This window comes from Oryctolagus cuniculus, chromosome 6, assembly GCF_964237555.1.
Source record: "Oryctolagus cuniculus chromosome 6, mOryCun1.1, whole genome shotgun sequence".
In the NCBI taxonomy this organism is placed as follows: Eukaryota; Metazoa; Chordata; class Mammalia; order Lagomorpha; family Leporidae; genus Oryctolagus; species Oryctolagus cuniculus.
This window is the reverse complement of record NC_091437.1, coordinates 158708760-158725344: the sequence shown is the minus strand read 5'-3', so window position 1 is coordinate 158725344 and position 16585 is coordinate 158708760. Positions and strand designations below refer to the sequence as shown.

The following is a 16585-nucleotide window of genomic DNA, read 5'->3' as shown; positions in this document are numbered from 1 at the left end:
TGGCATGGATCTCAGATTTGTTCGCACCAAAATGAACTTGCAATTCCATTTTTCCCATGAGTTTCTGGACGTACCCTCGTACATGATGGGTATGAGGCTTTTCTACGCGAGGCGTGGAGGTCCGAGCCCTAGAGGTCCTGGGGAGGTGTGAACAGCCGTGACCAAGGAAAGGGGGTGCATCTCCAACTAGGCTTTCACACCCCACAGTCGCCAATGGTTTGGTTCCTGGTTCTCCCGTGGAGTTGGCAGGTTCTGAGAAGCCTGGCGCCTCGTGTTTTGGTGACAATGCAAAGTGCACAGCCAAACAGCCCAGGCTGTGGGAGACAGGAACCACACCCACAAAGGCTGCCAGCACACAAGTGGTGCATTACTGATGGCGACCCCCTGCAGGCGTGCGTCCCTTGCATGCCACATGTCCACTCACGGTGACCAGCAGCCATATACTGACCAGCTGACCAGAGACCTGAGACAGCAGCAAGGTTCCAAGCAGAGAGCACAGGGTCTGAAACCCGGAGATACGAGGTTTTCCAGCTCTAGGACTGTGGGCAGGTGGGCTGACCCCTGACCTCCACGTGACGAAGGGACGTGGTCAACACAGGTTTCACGGGTGTCCATGGACTGCCCGCCCAATGGCAGGTGCTATACGTGTTACCGGCCTTCCCCTGATCCTGAAGAACATGAAGAAAAAGTTTGGATTCTGTCTAGCGGGATTTCGTAACGAAGCTGCGATGAACCTGCTCTCTTATTAATAACTTTCAAAAAGACAGTGAGTCTTGATAGCTAAAATTAAATGAGGTCAAAAGGCTCTCTCTTTGGAGATCATCTCTCATTCATCTCATTTTTCCAAAGAGGAAACTGAGGCCCAAGGTCACACAAAGCAAGCCTCACTGATCCACAGGCTGGAGGGAAAACGAGAGGACGATCACTGTGGCTCCCTGACCTGGAACCTCGGGACCAGCCCGCGGAGGCCGGGGCGGAGGAATCCCGCCTCCTCAGAGTCAGTGTTAATTAACTCATTTCTCTTTTGCCCTTTTCCTATTGTTCCGAGAAGCAATTTCGACTCCGGGCCCCTCTCTCCCACTCCCAGCCACTGCATAAAACTGTCACAGATTAAATCAGATTGTGCAGTTTTCATCAGGGAGCCTCCAGCTCTCATTCTCCGGGGGGCATTCTCACTCCGCTCAAATGAAAGCCTCTCTCGTCTCAGTTAACTCCTTCGTGGAGACGAGGAAGCCAGGGAACAGACCACCGAGGAGATTTCTGGTGGGTGATTTTGGAGGGCTTCTAGGCTAGCCGCAGCCCCTGCTCTCACAAAGCAGACGAGCAGCGGAAAGAAGGGGCTGGAATGCGAGAGACGGAGAGAAGGCGTGCGTTAGACGGAAGCCCTGGGCTGGCGGGAGTGACTCGACCTTCCTCAGCTCGCGACCCTGGGTAGGTTGGACTTGAATTTCTTACGGGGACCCCCGTTTTTCTATCTGAATGCTGCACATTCTCGCCTTTTTCCTCCTTTACTGGATACCAGGGATCGCCCCCAAAATACCACGAGAGCCTGTGAGGAGACGTAGAATGCTGCTGGGAAGGACGGAGATGTCAGAGTTCACGGTGAAAGTCGGCAGCCTCTTCCTGACTAGCTTTCTGTACGGCTGTGGGTGAAGGAAGGGGAGGGACAGGCATCAAGGTGCCAGCCTGCCGCTCAGACATGGCTCTGGTCGGCAGAGGCCACAGGCTGGAGGGAAGTGGGTGCCAGCACTCCTGGAGGGGTGGGGTTCAGGGCACAATCTGTTGGTGCTTTGTGACACCTGCTACCATGTGTCTGGTGAGAGACAAACTGGCATTGCTGAGGGCACTGTGGTGAGGGAGGAGCTGGGCTAGGCCAGCACACACCTGCATCAGAGTTTTCTCCCCAGGCACTCAAAGGCCTCAGTGGTCACAGACTGGGTGGCTCAGGCCCAGAGGCAGCTGGGGGAGTGGGGGGAGGGATCCAAGAAGAATGAGGAGCAGGACCGAGGTGGTGGCTGGCCTGCATGGCACAGCCTGGGCACATTATGCACCCATGGCATGGAGTCTGTGTGGGATAGCCTGTGCATGTCACACGTCTGCTTTGTGAGGTCTGCATGGGATAGCCTGTGCATGTCACACGTCTGCTTTGTGAGGTCTGCATGGGATAGCCTGTGCATGTCACATGTTTGCTTTGTGAGGTCTGCATGGGATAGCCTGTGCATGTCACACGTCTGCTTTGTGAGGTCTGCATGGGATAGCCTGTGCATGTCACACGCCTGCTTTGTGAGGTCTGCATGGGATAGCCTGTGCATGTCACACGTCTGCTTTGTGAGGTCTGCATGGGATAGCCTGTGCATGTCACACGTCTGCTTTGTGAGGTCTGCATGGGATAGCCTGTGCATGTCACACGTCTGCTTTGTGAGGTCTGCATGGGATAGCCTGTGCATGTCACACGTCTGCTTTGTGAGGTCTGCATGGGATAGCCTGTGCATGTCACATGCCTGCTTCGTGAGGTTTGCATGGGATAGCCTGTGCATTACACACCTGCTTTACAAGGTCTGCATGGGATAGTCTGTGTGCATTACACACACACATTCTGTGCAGTGCTGGCAGCCTTTCAGAGCACAGGTTTGCTCCTTCCCCGGTACCGTCTGAGACGGGGCCCTGGGCAGTGCCTGTCCCTACTGCGTCCCTGCTCCCACATGGCCCTGCTGTTCTCAAGGCACTGGCTCAGAGCCCAGACACTTCAGCTGCCCGCCAAGTGTCTGCTCAGCTGAGGGGAGGTGGGTTCCAGTTTCTGAGCATGCATTCTTGAGTGTCTTCACCTGGCCAGGGCCTGGGGACAAGGCTGGCTGGTGTTGGGGTGATGTTCTTAACACCTTCCCCACCCAGAGAAAGGATCCCGCCACGCCCGAAGGCATCCCCCCGGACCCCAGGCTCTATTTGTGAGAGCGGGGAGAGAAGGGCCCAGGCTTCGCCTTAGCAAGGGCCTTGCCCTCTGCAGTCACCAAGGCTGGGAGCAGCTGAAGGCGATGGGGGGGGGGGTGCACCTAGCGTAGAATCTGAGGCCCTTCCTCCAGTCCCGCCTTCTGTGCTGCAGCTCGAGTCTGCTGACTGTGCAAGCTGGCAATGACGTGGGGAGTGTTACAAAGCATCACCAGGTTATGCATGATGGTGTGTGTGTAACAGTGTAGCCTATATGGACTTCTACAAATCCCTCGTTTGTTTCCCCTTCTTTCTTTAATAACCCAGGAGTCCCACCAGATACCATCTGTTCCCCTACATCAGGCAGTGTGCAGCCCTGCCTGTTCTGACTGCGAGGTCTTTCCAGAAACTGTGTGGGTGGTCCCCGACTTAAGACTGCTCAGATTACCACGTATACACTTTGCAAAAGCAATGCGCATTCTGCAGAAACTGTCCCAGGAATCCTGAATTTCGATTTTTTCCCCTGGCTCACAACATAAGATACCATTCTCTCTCGTGGCGCTGGGCGATGTGGCAGGGTGCAGCTCCCTGTCAACCCCATGATCCTGGGAAAGTACCACGCAGTGTGCAACAGGTCACGTGGCTGAGACACATTTCCGATTCACAGTATTCTCCATTTACGGAGATGGGTTTTTCAGGATGAGGCCCACCGCAAGCCAAGGAGCAGCTGGATGTGTGAGGCACAGAGGGGACAGATGCCAGCTGCGAGTTGGCCTGGCTGACTTAGGGGCCCTTCCAAGCATCTAAGAGCAGGGGGAAAATAAGTTAGCAGCTGGGCTGGGGCCTGTCCCTTCTCTCCTGTCTCTGTCCCCACCAGACAGGGGCAGCTCTATCTGTGGGCGTGGCCTTCTCCAATCCTCTTGCAGGGGGCAGCTTCCCCGAGACTCTGTTCTGTGGTTCTCTACGTCCCTGTACCAAAACACCTGTTCGAGGGCGCAGAATTCGCTCCTTTTCAAGGACATTAATGCCAACAGACCAGAGACGGGCAATGTCCACGACTAACACGTGTTTGACCTCAGGCCGCACTGCAAGTGTTCTGTGTGCTATGAATCAGCTAGTTTTGCAGCCATAACCCAAGGCTGTCCTATGATCACCCCCTCCGCAGGCCAGCAAATCTAGCAACTTGCTGCAGACCAGCCACCTGGTATGTGCACAGCCGGAAGGCACGTGGGGTAGCCTTCCTCCAGAACCCACCCTGGAAACGGTAGCGGAGCGAAGGGGCAAGTTAGCATCTGTGGGGCACATCTTAGCTCCACCACCACTTGCCACGTGACTCTGCACCTGGCACCTCTTTGAGACTCAGTTTCCTTCACAGCAAAATGGGTTCATGGAGGCAGGGACTTGGCAACACGCAAAAGCAATGGCAGAGTTGAAAGTCCCTGAGCTGTACTTGTTAAGAAACTCAAAGAGCTGAGAAAAGGCAGGACCCGTGAGGGCCCTCCCTCATCCTTTACCACTTCCAAGCTGCGTGCGCCCTGAATTCCCGCTGCAAGGCAGCTGGTGGCCAGGGTTCCTGAGCGCGGGTCCTTTGTGGGCCCCCCGGAAACGTCGCTCGGCTTCCGACACAAACCCTGCCTCCTGTCCTCAGAGCAGAGGAATGGAAACTTCTGCCACCAACAGTCTCTGCGAGCAACTTCCCTCTCTGTGGTTTGTCTCTGTCATTCCCTTGATAAAAGAATGCGAGCTGCCAGTGTCACCGAGGTTCACGAATCGCATCTTCACACACAAACGGCCGCCCTCCGAGAGCAGGCTGTGCGAGAGGATGCGCCATGCACTCTAAACTGGGTCATTCCCCACTGCCAGGGCGCGTGGCGCGGCTGACTTTCCGTGTGTGTCTCCTGTGCCCCAGGCTCCGAGCAGCCCCGGCGGCCCCAGCAGAGAGACAGATGGGGAACAGCGTGAAGTCCACCCCGGCACCCCCGGAGAGGCCTCTGCCCAGCTCGGACGGTAAGTCTGACTCTTGGCTCACTCTCTTGGCTCTGTCCCGGGAGAGCCCGAGGGAGACGGGTGGTTGTAACTGCCCCACAGGGCACTGACACCTGGTGAGGCTGTCACCTCACTGGTCTCTGTGCCGCGTTTGTAGCTCAAACGCTACGTACTGAAAAGTATAAGAGGACGGAGTGTGTGGCACCCCTCAAGGATGCTAAAGAGTTGGCATGTGGAGGTGGCTCTCCAAGACCAGTGAGCTCAGTCCCTGTGCTCTAGAGGCGAGGAAGCTAGGGCTTGCAGAGGGAATGTCACTCATGTCACTCGCCATGCCCAGAGTCAGATCCCCACGCCGGGGAGGCTGACTCTGAGAGCCAGTTAGCCGCTTATCACCGTCTGCACGGTTAGCTGCAAGAGCCTCACCAGCATCCGGCTGCCAGGCTGACGCTCTTTGTGACCACTCCCGGGAAAGAAAGCACGCCTGCGTCCCCTGGGCAGAGGCAGGGGGCCAGCCTTCTAGAGGTAGAGCACAAGCCTGCCGCCTCGTCACTGCGGACCAGGCAGCCTTTTCTTTTTTACAGATTTATTGGAAAGTCAAAGTTACACAGACAGAGAGAGGGAGGGAGGGCAGGAGGGAGAAAGAGAGAGAGACAGAAAGTGAGACAGAGGTCTTCCATCCACTGGTTCACTCCCAGGTGGCCACGACAGCCAGGCTGGGTTGGGCCAAAGCCAGGAGCCCAGAGCTCCATCTGGGTCTCCCACGTAGGTGGCTGGGACCCAAGCACTTGGGCCATCATTTGCTGCTTTCCCAGGCAGATTAGCAGGGAGCTGGGTCGAAAGTGGAGCAGCCACGACATGAACTGGCACCCATATGAGATGCGGTGTTGCAGGTGATGGCTTCACCCCCTAGGCCACAACGCTGGCCCTGATACAGGTTTTGAAAAGATGCCAGGTTGGGACAGATTCCCAAGGCTACAAAGAGTTCACAGCCACTGGGAAGGAACAGCAGGGAACAGAGGGCTAAGGCCGAGGGCCGGATCCACTGTGCCCCCAGCTCAGCAGTGCTGGTGACTCTAATGCCCCTGAGTTCACTGCTGAGGATTCCTGGGGTGGGCACTGGGCAGAGGGCATAGCGTGTGGGTGCCCTGGAGGACTGAGAAGGGGAAGGTCAGGGCAGCCACCTGTCCCTCGGCGCCTGCAGGGTGAACACCAAGGGCGATTTTAGGACACTCAGGCCTCCCACCTTCCATCCTGCCTCGGGCCTGGTGTGCATCTCCCGCACCATGACTACCCTGGGCTGCCCCGTGCCCCGCAGCACCGCACTGGGCAGAGTTCCCCGAGCACAGACAGCCATCCTGCCCACCACGCCGGATCCCACCCTGCCTTTGGCTTTTGCTCCTTGCCTGGCTGCACCGCTCACGCACGTGAATGTGGGGAGACTGCCAGCTCCACCTGCCAGTCAGACCCTAGGGCAGCCTTACCGGCCCTTATTTTTCTAGTGACTCCCCTCCTCAGGTGAAAGGAGGACAAACAGGAGGAATGTTCTCCTGGAGTCTGCGCGCAAGGTGGAGCAGAGTGTATGTGCTGGGGGCCCGAGAGGAGAGGGGCTTCTCTACCTCCCATGCAGACCCCAGAACAGGATGCCCTTGTGCAGGCAGTCCCCTGCCTGCTGCCACTGTGGGGAGGCAGCTTGGGCTCCATTTTCACCTTCTCCAAACTGGCTCAGGTCACAGCCTCCTCCGCTGGCCAAGAACCAGTGCTAGAAATCTGCCAGTGCCATGCCCAGGGCTGGGCAGGGCTGGGCTCGGGAAGCACCTGCCCCGGCCCTTGTTGTGTTGTGGTCTCTCAGCCCAGGGCACAGGGTATGCTTGAACAAGCCTCAGGCAAACAGTGGCCTCTAAGGACTGGCCCATCTGCCTTTCTTTTTCAGATGCAAATCGTAATGAAGTCAATTTCTCTTTTTCCATTGTGTGGGTGGGAGGGCACCTCTACAGAGAAGGTGAGGGGTCTCCCCACCCCTCCACCCCTTGGTTGAGAGAATTCCCCAGGCCTACCCAGCCTATGATCCAGGCAACCACATCAAGCACTGGTGGGGTGCTTTTTCAACCCCCAACCCCACCCCCCAAAATTTCCCTTATCACCCATCCTGACTTTGTTTCCTCTTCTCTCTGACGTCAACCACGGAGGAGAGGAAAGTGTAGTTGGTGATGCTTTGGTCCCTGTCTGCAGGCTGCCCAGGGTTGGGGTCCTCATGGCACGAGCTCCGTCTGAGCTAAGTCTCCTTCTTAGGTTAGTCTCAAACACGGAGGAGATGGTGCAGCTCCTGCTCCTCGCTTTAGGACACAGGTGGTCTGGCCCTGTCAAGGCAACTGCAGGCGACACTCGAAATTCATTAAGTACACCGCAGGCTAATTTTTAACTTGGTAATTTTGTATGACCCATGAATGATGTTATAAATGCCCAAATGGCCCCTGGCAGGAAAAAAAGGTTTAGGCCAACACACACGTACAGCTACCTCTGATGCTAGATGAAATGTCCACGGGCCCAGGGCACTGCCGCCCGGGCCCTGCACAGGGTCAGCAGGATGCCGACCTGCACGCTCTCCCCACACCAAGACTGTCTGCCTCGGGGCATCTGGCTCTTCTCCCAAAATAAGCTTCCCAACACATTCTTCATTAGTCCGCTTCGCAGGGGCTAGAGCGTCACCAAGCCCACAGAGGCAGCAGAACTCGATGGAGATGGGCCAGGTTTCAGAGGTAAAAGATCCTGACCCAGCTTTTGGAAACACAAAGAGCCTCACAGACTATAAGGTCCCAATCTGTCCCTGTAACAAAAGGAGAAACCAAGATTTGGGGCCAAAGATAACTTTTTGTACAACTGGAGCTATTAAGAATATTTACTACTCTTATTAAGGACTAGGGTGGGCATCTGGTATGATGTTTAACTCACTACTTGGGAGGTCTCCTAGCAGGAGTGCCTGGTTCAAGTCCTGGCTGCTCTGCTTCTGATCCAGCTTCCTGCCAAGGCACACCCTGGGAGGCAGCAGATGCCGGCTCAAGGACCTGGGTTCCTGCCACCCATGTGGGAGGTCCAAGTTACGTTCTAGGCTCCTGGCTTCAGCCTGACCCAGCCTTGACTGCTGCAGGCATTTGGGACAAGTGAACCAGTGAAGGAAAGCTCGCTCTCTATTAAGAATGACATTCTTAAGAGATGATCATGATGTTCCAAAGACTAACACCTGAAAAGCAGACCTAAGCAGTCCCAGTAGCCGCTGAGCTCCGCCCGGGCCTGATTCTTCACCTCCTCCTTTCCACTCGTTCAGCCGGCTCCTTGCTGAGTTGAGCTCTCAGCAAGTATTGTGTATTTTAAACTTCAGTTTCTGTTCTCACCAAACAGAGCTGGTGTTTAGATGAGAAGACATTGTCGCATCAAAACACAGTTGGCGGAAATTGGCCCCGGGTGATGGAACAGTAACCCTGCTCCCCTGAGAAGGGTGCCAGCTGCCTGCCACTCACCGAGGCAGACTCTAAATGTACGATTTATCATGAATGCTTACCCCAATCAAAGGAGGCCGATGTGGCTATCGCCCTTTTTACACATGAAGCAACCCAGCTCAGGTTAGTTAAAAATAAAATCTTTCCCCAAATCGCAGAGCTATTAAGTGGTGAAGGTGGAATTGAAGCCAGGTCTGATTGATTTCAAAGTCCATTCTCTTTCTACAAAGCTCCCCTGAAAATTCTCTCTGGATTTCTTCTTTCATGCCTGGCACATATTTCTTTACTTAATTCATTTTCTTATCTTAAGCCTGCAATAATTCCACCTCCTTCCTCAGCATGCCCCATCTGATGGAATTCAAATGCTCAGCCAGTCACAAAGCCAGGAGCCTCGGGAGTACATGGTGATATGCTTGAACTTCAGGAGTAAACTTGAATTTCCTACCTTACAGAAGACCAGGGACGTGTTGGGAGGGGTCTCGGCACCATAGCTTGCTCAGAAAGGCCCCCTTCCCCGCCGCCATACCTTCTGGTTTCTAACACTGATGATGCAGGGAACGGGGACCCATACTAGACCCCCCGCCAAGGACCAGGATGGGCCACGGAGTCCTTAAGAAGAAGCCCAAGGCCGGCGCCGCGGCTCACTAGGCTAATCCTCCGCCTAGCGGCGCCGGCACACCGGGTTCTAGTCCCGGTCGGGGCGCCGGATTCTGTCCCAGTTGCCCCTCTTCCAAGCCAGCCCTCTGCTGTGGCCAGGGAGTGCAGTGGAGGATGGCCCAGGTGCTTGGGCCCTGCACCCCATGGGAGACCAGGAAAAGCACCTGGCTCCTGGCTCCTGCCATCGGATCAGCGCGGTGCGCCGGCCGCGGCGGCCATTGGAGGGTGAACCAACGGCAAAGGAAGACCTTTCTCTCTGTCTCTCTCTCTCACTGTCCACTCTGCCTGTCAAAAAAAAAAAAAAAAAAAAAAAAAAAAAGAAGAAGAAGAAGAAGAAGCCCAAGTGGTTTCTAGGTGTGAGAGCTGTCAATTCATTACCATGGGACAATGGCTTCAAAGGGAAGTTCTAGGGGTCGGAGGTATGGGTGTAGCAGGAAGGCTGAGGCTCCTCTGGAGCTCCTGGGCAGGTGGCCTTGGTGTTGACTGAGGTGGGAGGAGCAGGCCAAGGGACAGTTCATGTGCTCCAGGCTAAGGGAACAGCTTCTGCAGGGGCCTTGGGGCCAGGAGCCTGGCAGCTTTGAGAAAGAGCGGCCACACTGAGCCGAGGTGGCGAGGAGCATGCTAGCAGGAAGTCCTTTCAGATACGGGGCCATCAGTCTGGGAAGAACAGAGTTCCACCAGGGAGCCATTCTCCAGCCGCTCGTCCTACAGATAAGGAAACCCAGGCAGCAGAAGGGAAAGACGCTGCCGCCTGGGCCAGGGTGTATCAGCCCCAGCCTCTGGGCACATGTATCGGAAGCTGAGCAAGTCACGGGCCTGAGGCCCCCTCACAGGCCCTGCGTCCTCCTGGGCTGCCCCTCATGTTGTGTTTGCAATTTCAAGTTCTGCTTAGGAGGACCTCCTGATTTGCATAAGCGACTCGCCCCACCACATCTGGATCAGCCCCTTCTTAGAACTCGGGACTTGGGGCTTCAAAGCCAGCACCAGGTTACACAAGGAAAGGCTCCCTGGTTTTTGGAATTCAGGGAGGCGGGAAGTGGGGTGTGCCCCTGTGGGCACAGGGAAGGTAGGCAGGGAGCTAGGCCTGTGGTCCTGCCTCTCCAGCCCTGGCATGGCCCCTCAATGCGTTTTCCTAGGACTCTAAGGTCGCCAAAGACCACGTTTTGTTTCCATCTCACCCCAGAAGCTCTTGCTCTTACCTGGTGTACTTGTGACTCAGCCTCCCCAAGGGCACAGCCCACTGGAATGCCCTGTCCACTGTGCTACCTTGTCTCTGATTCACATACCCACTGGTGACCAAACGTTTCTCCAAAACCCTCATCCATCCCCCTGACTCATTCTACTCTGCGACCTTTCTTTGTCAAAGAGACTTGTGACTTGGAGACCCTGGGACATCTGGGTTGTAGGAGGCAGGATCTGGGGGTGCCAGCGTGGGGGCGTCTTGATCCTAGTAGGCAGTCAGTTTAGGCACAGAACTCGCCCGCCACTTGTGGGCCGGAGTTTCTTCAGATGTCCCTGGGGAGAGGGACCAGGGAATGCCACCTGCCAGGGCGGTGTCTGTGTTCTCTAGTATGCGAGCTCCGTGAGAGCAGGGGGCCCGGTCTGCTCTGCTCGCCAATGCCTGGCTTGAGGCAGATGCTCTCTGAATAACTGCTGGTTGAATGAATACATGGTGCGTTCCCCAGAATTCTGAGTTCAGATGCCCAGCCAGCAGGTGGAGCGATTGTTGGCACAGCCAGCAATGACTGTATTTGCTAATTTGTAACACAGAGGATTTCCCCACAAATGTACCCCAAGATCACCCTGCACCTAGTGCATCTCAATTATGGTAAATCACTAAGGATGTAAGACAGATATACTGCCTAGCATCAAAAAGCAAATTCCGGGGCCAGGGCTGTGCCACTGCCCGTGACACTGGCATCCCACACTGGAGCACTGATGCCAGTCCCAGCTGCTCTGCCTCTGACCAGCTTCTTGCTAATGCTCTTGGGAAGGCACGGAGGATGGCCTGGGTGCTTGGGCCCCTGCCACCATGTGGGAGACCAGGATGAGGTCCTGGCTCCTGGCTTCGGTCTGGCCCAGACCTGGCTGTTGTGGCCATTTGGGAAGTAAACCAGCAGATGGAAAATCTCTCTCTTTGCCTCTCCCTGTCTGTCGCTCTGCCTTTCAAACGAACAAACAAATCCTTTCAAAATAAAAGTGGCTTCCTACATTCTCACTTTATCTCTACGTAAGCTGTGGTCACATGAACCAAGTACATAGCATTCCCTCCTTTTCAAGACCTCACTAGAATTATTTTCCATACACATGCAATGACAAATATTTTTCTTCTCCCTCCTCACCCCTGACAAAAGTCTCTACTCAACAGATCCCCAACATAGCTCCTTATTACATGCAGGAATCTCAAAAAGCTCATGGAAAATGGAATTTTAAAAAGCAGCTCATTTTGGTGCAAACATTTTTGAAACCAGTGCATGGTTTTTGCATATGATGCATTTTCCGTGAACTCTGAAGAGCCCACCCCATTCTAGGAGGAGAAGTGCTTCCTTTCACCTCAGAGTTGGTGACCTCACCTGTCGTGGGGCCACAGGGCTCTTTCCCCAGGGAGGGGACCGGAGACAATGGGAATAAAAGGGACTTCTTTGTATCTGAGAGACACAGCTCCCATCTGCCAGTTTACGCCCCAAATGCCCGCATCAACTGAGGCTGGCCAGGGCTGAAGCTGGGAGCTAGGAACTCAATCGAGGCGTCCTGCATGGGGTGGCAGGGACCCCACTCTTTGAGCCACCACTGCTGCCTCCCACAGTCTGTGTTAGCAGGAATCTGCAGTCAGAAGCTAGAGCCAGGAATGGAACCCAGGTACTCCAACACGGGATGCAGGCGTCTTGACTACCAGCTAAATGTCTGTTTAACATCAGGAGGTGATGCTATAAACATTCATCTTATCTCCTAAGGACCTTGGAGGGAGGCATTATTACCCCCGTTTAAAGAGGAAAAGATTGGGGCCAGTGCCATGGCTCACTTGGTTAATCCTCCGCCTGCGGTGCTGGCATCCCATATGGGCGCCGGGTTCTAGTTCCGGTTGCTCCTCTTCCAGTCCAGCTCTCTGCTGTGGCCCAGGAAGGCAGTGGAGGATGGCCAGGTGCTTGGGCCCCTGCACCCACATGGGAGACTAGGAGGAAGCACCTGGCTCCTGGCTTCGGATCGGCACAGCGCCAGCCATAGCGGCCATTTGGGAGGTGAACCAATGGAAGGAAGACCTTTCTCTCTGTCTCTCTCTCTCACTGTCTAACTCTACCTGTCAAATTAAAAAAAAAAAAAAAAAAAAGAGGAAAAGACTGAGTTAAGGAGACACAGGGGCAGGACCTGAAGCCCAGTCCTGGGACTTCAGCTCACAGGCCTCAGTCTACTGGTTTTTCGGGTGAGAACACCAGAGCCAAGGCAGCTAGAAGGCAGGAGTGTGCCACCAGCCCCAGGCTCCTGCAGGTGCCTGCACCTGCCACACCCCTGAAGAGGAGGCCACTGCGCCCTGCAGGTCAGAGCTGGAGGCCCAAGGAGCCCATCACCCCCACACCCTCCCCTCCCAGGCGCCTTCCAGGACCTTGTGAGTAAAAACACCTGGTGCCTCTGTCTCCCCAGGTCTGGAGAGCGACTTCCTGGCTGTGCTGAGTGACTACCCGTCTCCTGACATCAGCCCCCCAATATTCCGCCGCGGGGAGAAGCTGCGGGTGATATCCGAGTGAGTTCACTTTGCAAAACTTTCACAACCCTCACAAGTGAGTGAAGCTGGTCTGGGGGGCGTGGCTAGCGTATGGCTAGTCATCCAGCTGCAGTCAGCCCTGGTCCCCACTGTGAGACGAGAAACCAGGTGCACACTGCGACTCTCCTCAGTGGCTCCTCATTGCCTGGGAGATAAAGATTTCCTTTGCTTGCCTTGGCTTTTGACAGTGCTTGGGAGTCAACTTCCGCTTCTCACAGTGGCCTAGTGCCCATCACATGGGTGGTGTGCGGCCAGGGAAGTAAGACTTGGGTATGAAAACATGGCCACTGGTGAGCAAAAAGCATGGCTCTCTGGCCTGCTGTCTCTCTAGCCTAACTGAAAATGGGCTGAAGAACTGAATGAATGAACAAACAGCTCCTCTATTTACAGCCCCACTGATGTGCAGCCATTTTTGACTTGATGGCAGGGTACCCAGCAATACAGGCAAATTGATTTTTACAAAGGCTCCTTCGCTGGGTGCATCAGCTGGTGCTACCCGGGGGGAATGGTTTACCAGTTAGCCTGGTGTGGGCGGCCGTGACTAGACGTACATATTCTAAAAAGCAGGCTTTCCGGTGGAGTGATTCTGGTTACTGTGGCCGAGGACAGACCTTGGAAGAGAGCTGTCCACTCCAATCGCTCTGTCCACTTATCTGTTGCCGTCACTGACCTGCGCACCCGGTCCTGTCTGTTCTTGTTCCTGCAGTGAAGGGGGCTGGTGGAAAGCCATCTCACTCAGCACTGGCCGCGAGAGCTACATCCCTGGAATATGCGTGGCCAGGGTTTACCACGGGTGAGTACATTTCTCAGGTAGATGCGCTGGAATGCTGGCAGCTCACAGGGGGCCCAGCTTGCTGGTGTGGATGGCAAGGAAGGTGTTGACTTGAGAAAGGAAGCTCCTGCTCCCCACTCGGCCCATGAGTCAAGAGGAGACCTTGGCCTAATTCATCACTCTTTCCTGGGATGAATGGAAGAAGTTAGCTCACGGCTCTCCCACACTGCACCTGGCTCGTGGCCGCACCACAGCGCACCTGGCACGCGGCAGCAGGCACTCAGAAGCGGTGATCACAGGACACAGCAGGGAGCTGCGGCTAGACACCTATCTGTCTGGAGCCCAGTGCTGCCTCGGTCGCTCACTGGCCTGTGACGGTGGACAAGGCACTTAACTTTCTAGGCCTGTTTCCTTTCCTCCACTGCCAGACAGACATCCGGGACAGTGACAGGGGTCACAGTGTGACCCCTGAGTACAGGGCGGTGAGGAGGATGAGACGGGAGCAAAGCCAGGGTGAAGGGCACGCTCAGTCCACCCCGGCTGCCTTCTCATCAGTGTGCAGCTAGAGCCCTGCGGTGCGCACCCACTGCTGGAAACGCTCCAAGAACCGAGGCGACGAGTGCAACAGGAAGAGGAAGACACAGTTCAGAGTCGGCCTTGGCAGAGGAGAAAGCAGCACCTGTCTTCTGTGGCTGTGCAGGTGAAGGTGTGTGGCCTCCCGGGCATGGAAGGACGGCCCACCTGGGCTCCAATCCTGACTCCCCCGCTTCCACAGATGGGCCTTGGCAAACCCCCCTAACCTCCTTGAGCCTCCTCGAGCCTCGGGCTCCTGAGCTGTTGAGCTGCCACAGCTGGATCCCAGCAAAGAGGCGCCCCACACGCAGGGAAAGGGGGAGACGGAAGAAGCCCGTTTTCATGCACGGTAACGTGAACTTCCTGGGGACCGCACCTGCCACACGCACGCTGTCTAGCGAAGCAGAGCTAACCGCCTGGACACCCTGGAGGCTGCAGCGATGATCCTAATTATGAGCAGTCGACACGATTGCTGGGCTCAGGATGGGACGGTGGGGGAAAGCGGGTCAGCGGCCGCGGTGCAAGGCACGTCCTGAAGGAGACGCGAGCCGCGGACCCTCCTAGGTCAGCTGCGGGTCCTGGGTCCTCACTCCTCTAGCAAACGTGCCCAGGGCCTCCGTGACAAAGACGTGGAGCTGAAGCGGCCAGGAGCTAGGAGCAACGAGAACCCAGATGGGCGCACAACGGCCCCCCGAGTTACCCGTCTCACAGCCGCAGCAGCATTCCTTAGCACGAAGAACAAACGGGGCGACACGGTCAAGGACTGGGATGCAGAAGGGCTGTCCCTGCAGAAGGCCCTCCAGGTCTAGCTGTGTCAGTCGCTGACATGGCTACTCGGACAAACCACTTTGGCACTCTGACCCCTCTGTGGGAGGGGGAGACAGTGAGAGGGCCGAGGTGAGGGCCACCTCTCCGTGCTTCCCCCAGGAGGCGGCCCTGAGTTAGCGCTCTCTTGTTACTGCTGTGTTGCTTTCATCCTTGGGAGTGGACTTTCATGTAAGGACTTGAACGCACGAGTGCTTGCCACATACACGGAAATAATTAATGCATCATGCACTATGCAAGCCGGAGAAATTGCTGAGCTATTTGGTCCAGTGCAGCACACCATGGTCTCCACAACAAAGCTGTTACAACGATCAGTGCACAGCTGAGGGAAAGCTGCTGTCGCAATGCTGAGTCTTCTCCCAGGGTGCTCAGGGAGCACTTGACCAACCTGCTCCTGTGCCACGGAGGATGGGAGCGGCTGCATAACAGGGCACGGTCAAGAGTAGCCATGGTGTGCAGGGACTGGGCCTGTGGCATAGAAGCCAGGGCACACTCACTGAGTCACAGGGTCTCCCACGTGGCAGTGTGCACCTGCTCCTGAGGACACACCAGCCAGCTGCCAACGGAGTATTTCCTTCCCTGCTGAGATCTGGCGGAGATGGATCTGACAGACGAGCAAGGGTCTCTCCTGGGAACACAGATCCCTTGTGTCCAAGCAGCTTGCTAAGAGCATGCAGAAGGGCTGGCTCCCCTAAGGCAGGTGAACCCTCTATTGGATATCTGGGCCACAGCATAACACCTGCTTTTCCTCACCAAATGAAAAAGCAAGAATCACACATAAGCGTATAGCTCAATGACAAGTGTGTTCAAAGTCTGCAAGGACAGGGGAGACAACCAGGAAATATAATGACTGCAAAGTGACACTTGTTAGGCCAGTGAAATGCTGTACTGCCATTTGTTTCTTCCTTGTGGCTACTCACTCATTCACAAAGATATACCAACAGCAATTCCCTGGACACAAAGCCACAGCCCCCACGACAGACATCCCTACAGCGAGCAGACGATCAGAGAGACATACAGTAAACAAAGCACCCAGCAGGCACGTTAGCATGTGTTGTAGTGCGCATCAGTTACATCATCATCTGGACTGGGGACACCCCTGCTAGCCCTGGAGAATAGGACGAGGAAGACATCGTACGCATTGCTGTATCGTCATCTGGTGGGACACCTGGCACAGGAAATTCCATTTGGAAGATTAAAAATATGAACGACTGAGGGGGCACCTGTCCCCATCTTTTCAATTCCAGCAGCTTGACATCACTCAGGCCTGAGTTTCAGGTTCACTTGGACATGACCAGGATGACTGTTGGCCTGCCTGTCCTTTGTGGTGGTGGTGACTGGGGGTGGGGGGTGCGCTCAGGTCGCACTCGGGATGCTCACTGCCATCTTCCCACTTCCCAGCTGGTTGTTTGAGGGGCTGGGCAGAGACAAGGCCGAGGAGCTGCTGCAGCTGCCAGACACGAAGATCGGCTCGTTCATGATCAGAGAGAGTGAGACGAAGAAAGGTGAGTGGCCCGGCTTTCCGTGCTCAGGGCAGACAGGCAGGGTCTGTCCCCGGCTGACTCAGTACAGAACTCCCTTAACCTCTTCCCA

At 55.6% G+C, this 16585-nt stretch overlaps 2 protein-coding genes across 3 annotated transcripts in view; one reads left to right on the top strand and one right to left on the bottom strand.

The window, feature by feature from the left end:
* TG (thyroglobulin) overlaps positions 1 to 16585 on the bottom strand; it is a 229798-nt gene that overhangs the window by 61354 nt on the left and 151859 nt on the right. The gene's annotated exons all lie outside the window — the stretch shown is intronic.
* Positions 1 to 16585, top strand: part of SLA (Src like adaptor) — a 33784-nt gene that overhangs the window by 7786 nt on the left and 9413 nt on the right. Inside the window, exons 2-5 of one of the 2 annotated variants that reach the window (XM_070075530.1) lie at positions 4835 to 4932; positions 12702 to 12801; positions 13529 to 13615; positions 16394 to 16497. In XM_070075530.1, coding sequence (XP_069931631.1) covers positions 4872 to 4932; positions 12702 to 12801; positions 13529 to 13615; positions 16394 to 16497 — 352 coding nt within the window. In that variant the 5' untranslated portion in view covers positions 4835 to 4871. Of the gene's footprint in view, positions 1 to 4474; positions 4933 to 12701; positions 12802 to 13528; positions 13616 to 16393; positions 16498 to 16585 lie in introns of those variants that run through there. The other variant, XM_070075529.1, reaches the window with a different exon arrangement.